General features: G+C 41.5%; 1 protein-coding gene across 1 annotated transcript in view; it reads right to left on the bottom strand.

The window, feature by feature from the left end:
- PPFIA1 (PTPRF interacting protein alpha 1) overlaps positions 1 to 12,614 on the bottom strand; it is a 51,410-nt gene that overhangs the window by 37,507 nt on the left and 1,289 nt on the right. The window contains exons 2-6 of the mRNA XM_081099929.1: positions 2,792 to 2,893; positions 2,278 to 2,442; positions 1,599 to 1,673; positions 1,126 to 1,227; positions 675 to 896 (exon numbers count right to left, since the gene is read on the bottom strand). Of these exons, the coding sequence (XP_080956055.1) occupies positions 675 to 896; positions 1,126 to 1,227; positions 1,599 to 1,673; positions 2,278 to 2,442; positions 2,792 to 2,893 (666 nt within the window). The remainder of the gene's footprint in view (positions 1 to 674; positions 897 to 1,125; positions 1,228 to 1,598; positions 1,674 to 2,277; positions 2,443 to 2,791; positions 2,894 to 12,614) is intronic.

The following is a 12,614-nucleotide window of genomic DNA, read 5'->3' as shown; positions in this document are numbered from 1 at the left end:
GCTTTTATAATGACGATTATAAATTCTTACACATACAGAAGGAACTGTCTGCCAGATAGGAGTGCATTTCTACGCAATGTGACAGCATCATCCTGATGACCCCATGTGAGCACACTTCACTGTCTGTCTGACCCCAGCATTTAGTATCAATGATTCCTTTGGGGACAGGACATATAAAGGCTAGGAGATTGCCAACGCTCTGAACAGTCAGCAGACAACGCAGATAGCAGGTCAGTGAACTAGCAGCACACCAAACACCAACACCCACATGTTCACGTGTGCGTCAGAAGGAAATCTGAGCATGGTGGAGACTAGGTTCAGACTGCCCAGACCTTGCAGAAATCAGGACTCCACAACCAGGCCATTACACAGTCACGCAGTAGCATGACCAGAAGGGTGGCCTCCTGTTCCTTCTGCCGCCGCCGGACTAATGAGCAGCTGGACCAGGTCTCCACCTTTCCAGACCTTGGGGAAAGGAGACTGCATCAGCAGAACGGGGAGGTCACCTATCATGGTCTCACAGCGCCGTTCTGTTTTTTGCTATTACGTATACAATGATGCGAAGGTTGGAAGCAATTGGGAGGGTAAGGGACAAAAGGAGCAAAACAATCAAACTTTCAGACCACCCCAGCATTTGGCCCGATGATGGCCCTGCAACCTGTGGGCTCGCTTACCTCCCGCACATCTCGCTGCAGCTTCGTGTTCACCTCCTCGGACTTGATGAGGTCCTTCCGGGCCGTGTCCAGGTCCTCCTCCAGCTCTGCCACGTGGGTGGAGAGGGCGGCCAGGCGCTCCTTCATCTGGCTCTGTTCCCGGGCCTGCTTGTCTATGACTTCCTGCAGCTCCATCACTTTAGCAAGGTCTTCCTCATGGCTTAAAGAACCATCAGAGGATCTCTGATGGGGAGAAAAGAACTCTTAAACAGCCTCATCTGAGGAGCTAGGAAGCAAAGTGCTTCTGGGACACAGGGAGACATCAAATGAATATATGCAGTCAGCTGGACCACAACTTCCGCAGGAGGCTGGACTGGACTGGGCTGTGGCCCAGCGTTCCCCACAGTCCTGCGCAGACCACGGACAGGTGAAACCAGGACTTAGAAAGAGACAGAGAGAGCCAAGGACTTGCCTTTCCATTCGTGCTGGGTGTGTTTTCTTGTTCATGATTTATGTCAAGCACCCCATCTGTCAGTGTTTTTTTCTGATTATTCTGTTCTTTAAGAATCATCAGCTAAAACCAAAAAATCGAATATGAGAGTAAAGCACTAAGTAAAGACAGCAAAACTCGTTTTGGAAAAACACAACTACCAACTGTAAACATAATATAAGAATATATCCATGGGGACGTCAGCCATCCGGACTATGGCCAGATTAGTAAAACCAGAACTTACTCCCTACTGGACAGGTGGTACTGAGAGATATCCTGCAACTCTGGAAGGAAAGTGCCATTCACCAGTCCTTACACTGACTCCAGGGGCTGGTCCTCACTCAGAAAGACAAACAGCACCTGATATCCACTAGCACAGTCTTCATAATTTTTTTTAAATTACGAGATAAAAATGAAAAACCCTCAATTCAAACCATGTGATGTACCAAACTTACCTCTTTGTGGGTGGCACCCAGCTCTTCCTCCAGCAAACTACACCTTTCAAGTGCTACTCGTAGGCGCTCCCTCACCTGAAAGCAAACAGAGTTGAAGTGTGTGCATATTTATTTAATGCTTAATGACAGCAATTCTAATTCACCATCATTCTAACATAACACAACAGTATACCTTAACGTCTTTCATGATGTTAATGTCAAGAAAAGCCGTTTGTTAATAGCTTAATAATTTAGAAAAATCTTCTCCCTAAATTATACTATTCAAGTCTTAATAACAAATCAATATACAGAATGGAATAAATTTTAAGCCTGGCTGGCATAGCTCAGTGGCTGAGCATCGACCTATGAACCAGGAGGTCATGGTTCAATTCCCATTCAGGGCACATGCCGGCATGCGGGCTCGATCCCCAGTGTGGGGCATGCAGGAGATGCCGATCAATGATTCTCTCTCATCACTGATGTTTCTATCTCTCTCGAACTCTCCCTTCCTCTCTGAAATCAATAAAAATATGTAACAAAACAACAAAAACTTTAAAACATTTATGCTAATACTTTTTACCTATACAGAACTCTGTCTTCTCACAGGAAAACTGTAAGAGTTTAAGATGTGCACATCCGTGATGCCCACGGAGCAATGCGGCACATGCTCACGCCAAGAATAACTGCGGGGCTGCTGTACCTTTTCATCCAGAGCTTTGTGGTGCTCAAACAATGACTTGAGTGCTTTGAGGACTTCCACCTCGCTGGACACGCCTGCCGGGGACTGCGCCTGTCTCTTCACCACGGTCATCCGGAGAGAACGCTCGTGCCTGGAGACAAGGCACTCTAAATGTTCTAGCAGCAGCTACAAGAAAGGCCAAAATCAAACACGTTTAAGGCACACTCTCAGTATCGTATTTGAACCTGGAGCAAATAACTCCCTTCATTCTCATGCTAACACGAGTCTGACTCCCTTCAATTTGGTCTAAAGTCAGAGAGAGCCTTCTCAACGGTATTAAAATATTAGTTCTTCTCATCATCAATTTCAAGCCAGGACTGAGAACACTGAACTGATCAAATGCAGTTGAGTCACAGGAGATGTTCAAACTGTGCTTGAAGCCAGACGGAGTGGGTCGTTTTTGAGAGTAAAGCCAGCAGCGCAGCTCTGGACAGCGACCCAGAGGCCAGTGTGAGAGCACGCAGACCAGACTCACCCTGGTGTTGTTTCTTTCTGCCTTCAGTTCAGCAATTTCTTCTTCCCGCTCAAGCAGCTGCTCCCTGCACACATTGAGCTCTTTAGTAAGTGCTGCAAACTCCTGGAAAACAGGACAGACGCTGTCAAGATCCCAGGGCTCACGCAGAGGCAGCCCAGGGCTGGGACAAGGGGTGACCCTCCAGAGAAAGAGGTCAGACGATGAGCCAGACCACAGACCACCTCACTCAGACTGCCTGTCAGGCATTCAATAGAGTGAAACTCCTCTGAAATAACTAAAATTATCTGCCAACGTTTCGCTGCATTTTAAGTTTTTCTCTCTAAAGAACAAAGAAGGGACAAAGGTTCACTTAATCAATCTGACATTCAAATTACGAAAAATGGTTGATACAGATTCTAGACAATTTACAAACAGGTGGCATATTCAAGTTCATGAATAAATTCTTTGAAATCAAAGTCAACTTTACCCCAGAAATGACGCCAGTCATTAGAACCTGACTTTACAAGGCTAGCCTCCAAGAGCTTATTTGAGCCATGACGCAGAACTGAAATACTTGAAAAGAAGCTGTCCCCAGGACTTGAAAAGAAGCAAAACCCAGGACTATTCATGCAAACTGGGGCACATGGTCATCCCACCTATGAGAGGTGGGTGGACAGAGATGGGAGGGGCAAGACTTCTGAGTATGCCTAGTTCTGTGGTTCTGATTTTTGGATCATATAAACATTTTATATATTTGGAAAAAAATTATATTCCAAACAAAAAAGGCAGACCCTAAAATTAAGAATAATCAAAAACAAATGAACCTAACTGTGTTATCAAATTTTGTGTGGCTATGTTACTTCCTATTGCTTTAAAACATATTATTCTAACTACACTTGACACTTAAACAATGGGGGAGGTTGGCTTAGGGGCACCGACCTGCCCATGCAGTCAAAAATGTGCCTGCATATAACTTCTGACTCTCCAAAAACTTTACTCATGACTGAAGCCTTACCGATCACATAAACAGTCAATTAACACATATTTTGTATGTTATGTTATATACTGTATAATTACAATAAAGTAACTTAAAGAAAATAAAGAAAATCAAGAAAGATAAAATACATTTATAGTACCGTATGTGTATATTGAAAACAAAAATTGCATATATGTGGGTGTGCACAGTTCAAATCCATTTTGTGCAAGGGTCAATTTGCATATATTCTTTTTTTCAAATTGATTTTAGAGAGAGGCAGGGAAGGAAAGACAGAGAGAGAGGGAAAACACTGCTCAGTCACCTCCCATACACTTCCCAACCAGGGATTGAACCCGAAACCTTTTAGTAGACAGGAAGACTCTCCAACCGAGCCACATTGGCCAGGGCTGGGCTGCATATATTCTTAAGATATATTTATTCCAAAACTCAAAAGAATTATAAAAACAATTCTAAAACTTGATTCAGTAGGATAATTATAACAATAAGGTACTAAATATCTAAATAGGATAAAGAAAATAATGTTGCCCTGGCTGGTTTGGCTCAGTGGTTGGAATGTCAGCCCAAGAATAGAAGAGTTTTGGGTTTGATTCCCTGTCAAGGGCATGTACCTGGGTTGCAGGTTTGATCCTCGCCCCGCTTGGGGCACATATGGGAGGCAGCCAATCGATATGACTCACATCCATGTTTCTCTCTCTCTCTACTCCCCCCACCTCCTTTCCACTCTCTAAAAAAAAAAAAAAAAAAAAGAAAAAAAAAGAAAAAAAAATCCTCTGGCGAGGATTAGCCAAAAAAATATGAAAAAATAAGTGACCACTTTAACCACTGGTTCCCACCTTGTGTCCATTCTTGCCCCCACCCCCAACCTATTCTCTAAGCAGCATAAACATGATCTAAAAACATCCCAACAAACCTTGCTAATCTCTCCACCTGGTCCGTGACAGTATTTAAAGAAACCCTCACTCTTTGGCAGGCAAGGCTCTGACTGCCCACCTGGCCCCCTCACCTGACGCACTCCTCCCTTTGCTGCAGGAACAATGGCCTCACTTCCCTGGTGTGAGCCATGGCTAAGTTCTTCCTTGCCTCTGGCCTTAGCCCCTGCAGTCACAGTGCTGGGGAAGGTCTCACGGCTGGCTTCTCTCAGCCTCTGGATCTCTGACCAAAAGAGACCCTCCACAGGCCTTTTCTGGGTCCCTCCTGGACTCCAGTGTGCCAGACAGCACACCTCACACAGCCTTGGCTGTGTCTTTCTAACTACTTCGTGTGTGAAGATACACCTCACAACCTGTACTTCTGTTGAGAAGCGGTTTGATGTCAGCTCTCGAAAGACAGCTGTCTGCCTCTACCACGGTCTCCCAGGGATATGGAACTCGGAACCTGAGGGGCTCAACTGAAAGTGGAAGGCTCACCTGGCTGGTGTGGCTCAGTGGTTGAGCATCAACCTATGAACTAGGACAGTGATGGCGAACCTATGACACGCGTGTCAGAGGTGACATGCAAACTCATTTTTTTGGTTGATTTTTCTTTGTTAAATGGCATTTAAATATATAAAATAAATATCAAAAATATAAGTCTTTGTTTTACTATGGTTGCAAATATCAAAAAATTTCCATATGTGACACGGCACCAGAATTAAGTTAGGGTTTTTCAAAATGCTGACACGCCGAGCTCAAAAGGTTCGCCATCACTGAACTAGGAGGTCACTGTTTGATTCCTGGTCAGGGCACATGCCCAGGTTTCGGGCTCGAACACCAGTAGGGGTCATGCAGAAGGCAGCCGATCAATGATTCTCTCTCATCATTGATGTTTCTATTCCTCTCTTCCTTCCTCTCTCTGAAATCAATACTCCCCCCCCCCCCACCTTTATTTTTAAAAAGAGTGGAAGGCTCTGTCTCATGCAGACAATTAAAGGTGCTGACACGGAGGAAGACAAGGCAGGGCTGCTTTAAAAAAGATGGCAAGTTGTGCAAAAGAGAGAAGACACAAATGGGCCAGTGCTGCTTGGAAAGGATATATTTAACCGTTTCATAAACTAGGAACCATGGAAATAAGCATGGTCTCCTGAGCGAGGTTCTGCCAAGTCAGTGAGGCACACCAGGGGGACCATCATAGGCCTACCCTCAGTGAGGAGGCCTTGACTAACTTTACCGCACCCTGATTAGGAGGTCGGTCTCCCTAACTTGTGCACTGACTTAACTCAGCCCGTGCCTGATCGCCTTGTTGAAAGCCCTGAAAACGGAATTACAGTTGAGCGCTGCACCCTCTGGCTGTGACCCCTGGAGCCCCTCCACCCCGGCCCCTGGCCGCATACTCTTCCCTGTGGGGGGCGGGAGCTGCACTGTCCAATGTTCAGGAGCGTCTCTACCCCAGTTCCTTTGTCTCCCCAGCATCAGAGCTTTTCCAGATCTCATCCTCCCAACAAGTCTGCTTCCACCTGCTTCCCTTTCCAATCCACCCAGCACACTTGATACTGCCACCAGCTTCCCCTAAACCTCTGCTGTGACAATCGACACATCTGATGTAGGTAGGCTTACTTCTCACTAAGTTGTGATTCCCCCCCCCCCAATACATTTTTATTGATTTTAGATTGAGGAAGGGAGAGGGAAAGATAGAAACATTAATGATGAGAGAAAATCATTCATCGGCTGCCTCCTGTATGCCCCCCACTGGGGATGGATGTGCCCTGACGGGAATTGAACTTTGACCTCCTGGTTCATGGGTCCACGCTCAACCACTGAGCAACACCAACCTGGCTGAGTTGTGATTTTTAAGAACCTGCTCAGGCCTGGCTGGTGTGGCTCAGGTGATTGGGGTTGTCCCACGCATCAGAAGGTCTCAGGTTCAATTCCCAGTCAGGGCACATGCCCAGGTTGCAGGTTTGTTCCTGGTTGGGTGAGTATGGGAGGCAGCTGATCGATGTTTCTCTCTCATATTGATGTTTTTTTTTCTCTTTCCAAAATTAATAAAACATTAAAAAAAAACCCACCACCACCTTATTGGTTAGGGTGTCTGAGTCTTATATACACTCCTGTCTCAGGGATTAGGAGACTGGGAGAGACATGGGCAAAATTTGGGGTCCCACCCAAAACTCAACCTGAACAATCGGATTCTCTTTTCTCAGTTTCATATACGAGAGTTCTCTGAAAGAAATGTGTTTCAAAAATCTCTTTTGTTGTTTTCAAACAAATCTGATCTGATATACTTAAAACACTGCTTTCCCACCAATACTCATTGTTTTCAAGTACCCAAGGAAGAGTTCACAAAAATGAATATATGCTGTCTCATCATCAGGCAAGCTCAACACATCTCACAGGACTGAAATGATGCAGTCTACTCAGGAAATGCAGCGGATTGACAGTTTATGTCCCCTCCAAATCCTCCACCCGCCCCAAGGAGATGGTATGAGGAGGCAGGAACTTTGGGAGGTGATTAGGTCATGAGTGGACAGAACTCCTTTGCCCCGTCACTATGTGAGGACAGTGAGAAGCTGGCCATCTATACACCAGGAAGCAGGCTCACCCAACATCGAATCATCTGGCACTAAGACCTTGGACTTCCCAGCCTCCAGACCATGAGAAATAAATTCTGTTGTTTATAAGACAGCTAGTCTATGGTACTGTTATAGTAGTCTGAAAAGACTAAGACAGGTATCTTCATGAAATTAAGCCAGAAATCAACACAGAGATAAATAGAAAATCCCCCAAACATTGGGAAGTAGTATACTTTCTAAAAACTTTATGACAAAAAAAGATACTACAATGACAAAATTTCAAATATTTTAATGTTTTTACTGATTTTTTTTTGAGAGAGAGAGGAAGGGAGGAGAGATAGAAACATCGAAGAGAGACAAACATCAACATTGATCAGCTGCCTCCTGAACACCCCCTGCTGGGGATCAGCCCAAAACCCGGGCATATGCCCTGACTGGGAATTGAAGGGTGACCTCCTGGTTCATGGGTCGATGCTCAACCACTGAGCCACACCATTTAATATTTTTACCTAAAAGAATAAAAAGTTGGCTTATCAAAACTTGTGGAATGCAACTAAAGGTGTGCTTAGAGGGAAACTTACAGTCTTAAACACATATACTGGAAAAGAAGAAAAGCTAAAAATCAATTAAGCATCTATCTCAAGAAACCAGAAAAAAAGAACAGCAAATAAAAAGTAGATGGAGGGGAAAAAATGAAATAGAAAACAAAAATTACATAGGAAAAAAAAAATCAATAAAGCCAAAAGTTGGTTCTTTGAAAGGATTAATACAATTGATAAACACCTACCAAGACCAGCAAGAAAAAGAAATAAAGCCCAGTGACCAATATCAAATAATTGTAAAGGGGACATGAGCCACTTCACACTCATTAACTGAAAAGTTCAGGTGAACTGAATGAATTCCTAGGGGGGAAAAAGCCTACCTAAATAGACACAAGAAACAGAAAATAAGAAAAATCCTATTTCCATGTAAGAAACTGAATCTGAAATTAAAGCCTTCTCACACACAATAACAAACCCTACACCAGCTTCTTCCAAAAATCTAAGGGAAAAGAACACCAGTCTCACAGGAACTCTTCTGGGAACCCATGAGGAACACTCCCACCTTGTTTTATGAGACCAGCATAACCCTGACCAAACACAACAAAAAGAATGGACTGTAAAGCACAGAGCTCAAAGATACGCAGATATTTAGCGTCAGAGACATTCAGTGCAGAAAAGTGTTGGATGCTACAGATTCATCAGGATTCCACAGTTTCAATTATAATTTACTTGCAAGGCTACACTAATGTTTTTGCTTGACTCATTACAAGATACGTTTCTTGACTCTCAATTAGGTTTTCAATGAGGATGTAACAAAATAAGAATTTTGAGACTAGAAATTGTTCTTTTAAAAAAACTGAAATAAATTCATTCCTAGTTAATTATAATAGAAGCATAAAATTTTATTGGGCAAGCAGATAACATACATGTATTGAAACATAATACTTCTCTGAACTTCATTAGGCTTTCATATACTCATTTCTATTTAATTATAACTAAATCACTATCATTCATTGCCAAGTTGGAAACACTGTCAAATAAACACTTTCAATAAGAGAATTCAAAAAAAGATTTAAAATTACAGACCAATTTCTCATGAATGCAGATGAAATAATTCTTAAAAATATTAACAACAACAAAAACAGTGAAAGAAGAATACACTGAGGTCAGGTTGGGATTATTACAGAATTTCAAAAAAAAATTTTTAAAGTTAAACCACCACATAAAAGAAAAATCACTTGATACAAATTGATGGTCACCAAATTGAGAAGGGGAGGCAGAGGGTGGAGGCTGGGTGAAAAGGGGGAAGGGATTAATATGTATGAACTGCCAGTTATAAAAATAGTCATAAAGTATAGCATAGGGAATATGGTCAATAATTTTGTGGTAACTATGCATAGTACCAAGTAGGTACTGGACTTATGGAGGAATATCACTCTGTAAGTTATTTAAGTATCTAACCACTAAGCTGTACACCTGAAACTAATAATATCAAATGTCAACTGTAATTGAAAAATTTTAAAGTAAAAAAAAGTTAACATAATAATTTAATTCATTATTTTAAAAATGCTTAGCAAACTAAAAATAGAGAATTTTCAAATTTTGATAAGAATATCTACAAAGAAGCTACATCAAATATCACTTGTAATGGTAAAATACGGACTGCTTTCCCTCTGATATTGGAAGCGACATAAGGAAACCTATTCTCATCACTTCTACTTAACACTGTACTGGAGATCTTAGCCAGTACAATAAGGCAAGAAAAATAAAAATGGGTATAGCACTGGGAAAGAAAAAAAATAAAGTGTCATTTGCAGACATATGTGTACGCATAGAAAATACAATAATTATTATTAGAAATATATTTAGCAAGTGAGTATCCAAAAAGTTCTATCTCTATATACCAGTAATACACGACGGCATTATTTAATTCATAAAGATATAATTTTTAATGGCATCAAAAATATCAAATACCTTTGAATAAATTAAACACATATTAAACATATACAGAAAACTGTAAAATACTAAGACAAGTTAAAGAAGATCTAAATAAATGGTAGACTTTCTTGTGTTCATGGCTTATAAGACCAATATTAAAAAGATGTCAGTACTCCCCACATTGGCCTACAGATTTAATGCAATCTCAATGAAAATCCCAGCACATTTTCTGGGGAGAGACTGCCAAGTAGATCCTAAAATTTATCTGAAAACACAAAGGGTCAAGATTAGCTAGGTAATCATGAATCAGAGCAAAGCTGGAGGACTTAAATTACCAGCTATCAAGACTGACTAAATCTACAGTAAGTTAGACAGTGTGGCATTTGTACAAAGATAACCAAAAGATCAAGGGCACAGGGGAGTCCAGAAACAGACCCATACATTTACAGTGACTTGATTTATGACAGAGATGACACTGCAGTGCACTAGGGAAGGATGGTCTTCTTAATAAATTACGTGGTGTCATTTGGATATCTATATATTTCAGGTGGGGGAAGGATCTTGGCCCCTATCTCACACCATAAACAAAAATCAATTTCAGATGGATTATAGATCTAAATGTGACAGATAAAACAAGAAAGCTTTCACAGGCCGAAACCGGTTTGGCTGAGTGGATAGAGCGTCGCCCTGCGGACTGAAAGGTCCCGGGTTCGATTCCGGTTAAGGGCATGTACCTGGGTTGCGGGCACATCCCCAGTAGGAGATGTGCAGGAGGCAGCTGATCGATGTTTCTCTCTCATCGATGTTTCTAACTCTCTATCTCTCTCCCTTCCTCTCTGTAAAAAATCAATAAAATATATTTAAAAAAAAAAAAAAGAAAGCTTTCACAGGAAGACACCTTCATGAACTTCCTGATATTGTGAAATGAACCAAGAGCATCAATTGGGCTACATTAAAATGAAAACTTCTTATCAAAAGATACCACTGAGAGAGTGAAGAGGCAAACACAAGAACGTAAAAGAAAATCTGCCATACATATATGCACTCAACACCCACCAGACAGCGAGAATGAAAGAACTGATGAGACCACGTATTAGAGAACCACTGACTGCTCACACACTGCAGATGGTACAAACTGGTACCAACACCACTCGGGAAGTGTCTACTGAGGCTGATCAAATGACACCACTACTTGTCACTCCTTTGAACACACCTAATAGGAATGTATACATATCTGCACCCAAAAAACAAGCAAGGATATTCAGGGCAGCATTTGCAAAAACTAGAAACAACCCAGATACCCACAAACAGTAGAAAGAATAAGTTATGATAGCCCTGGCTAGTGTGGCTCAGTTGGTTAAAGCAGTATCCCATGCATTGGAAGGTCGTGCCTAACAATCGATGTATCTCTCTCACATCAATGTTTCTCTCTCTCCCTTCCTCCCTCTCTAAAATCAATTTTAAAAATAAATAAGTTATGGTATATTCATTCATATATTGGGTTACTAGACAGCAGATGATAATAAACAAAGCTACATAAGATAACATGGATGGATTTCGCATACAATGTTGAATGATAGAATCAAGAAACAAAATATACATATTACTTTACTGTATTTATATAAAATCAAGAACATGCCAAAGCAATCATCACCAAAAGTCAAAAGCGGGCAGGCTGGTGTGGCTCAGTGGTTGAACATCGACCTATGAACCAGGAGGTAATGGGTTTGATTCCTGATGAGGCCATATGCCCTGGTTGCGGGCTCGATCCTGTGTGGGTTGTGCAGGATACAGCAGATCAATGACTCTCTCTCATCACTGATGTTTTCATCTCTCTCTCTCTCCCTTCCTCTCTGAAATCAATAAAAATATTTTTTAAAAAGTCCAGACCATCATTTTCTACTGATACTTGTTTTATATATTGGGATTCTGAATACAAGTTTTCTTGAAGAAAGAGTTCCTGTGGTTTAAAAAAAAATTGAAAACCACTGGAACAAATAAAATTAAAAGTCCTTTTAAAAAATTTGGGGGGGGCATAGTTAGCTCTGGGGGACAAATACTGGGAGTAGGTAAGAGGGGCTTCTGGGAAGCTTGGAAATATTGTTTTTTGAGCTGGTGGTGGTTACAAGAATGTGTTCACCTTGTGAAGAACTCGAGATGTACGCTTATGATTTGTGAATTTTCCTGGTGTATATTATATTCAAATTTTGAAGTATATACTTGCCTACATAATGTGCCAGGAGAACAAATGTACTTATCTGATTCATATGCCTCCTACCTGGTTACACTGCTAACCACCAAACAGGAGATAAATGCCAAGAAAGGGAAGCGTCCAAAACACGTTTACTTGATGGTTCCTGTGTTTCTGAAATGCTGGCCTCAGGTGCTTAGGTGGTGAGTGACTGTGCGACACCATCTCTACTTAATGAGGCATTTCCAGGTTACCACCCTGCGCAGTAGCTAGAAACAAATCATTGAGCAACTGTCTCACCCCACTGGTGCGGCAACCCCCTGTACGAGACTGTACTGCACAAAACTCCGTCCCTTCCCTGCTGTGTCCTTGTGCTCCTTTAAAAAAACTAGCTCACCAGATATGTATTTGACATACACTTCAGTATATGTACCTACCTCCAATTACATTAAAACAAATACAATCACACATACACAAAAATACAACTGAAAAGATTTACAAATACACTAAAATCTGGCAAGACATAATATGACCAATCCTTTTAAGCTTCTGGTAATAAAATCTGACCCAAATAAAATTGGCAATTTAGAGGATTGGAATGAGAAAAAACTTAATGGTTCTCTAATCCAAAAAAAGGAAATATTATAGCACTAACATTAAATTATTGCTGCTAAAAAAGAAATCCAAAT

Source organism: Myotis nattereri (assembly GCF_964212035.1).
Source record: "Myotis nattereri genome assembly, chromosome: 9".
NCBI lineage: Eukaryota > Metazoa > Chordata > Mammalia > Chiroptera > Vespertilionidae > Myotis > Myotis nattereri.
Note: the sequence above shows the minus strand (reverse complement) of the source record. Positions and strands in the feature narration are given on the sequence as shown.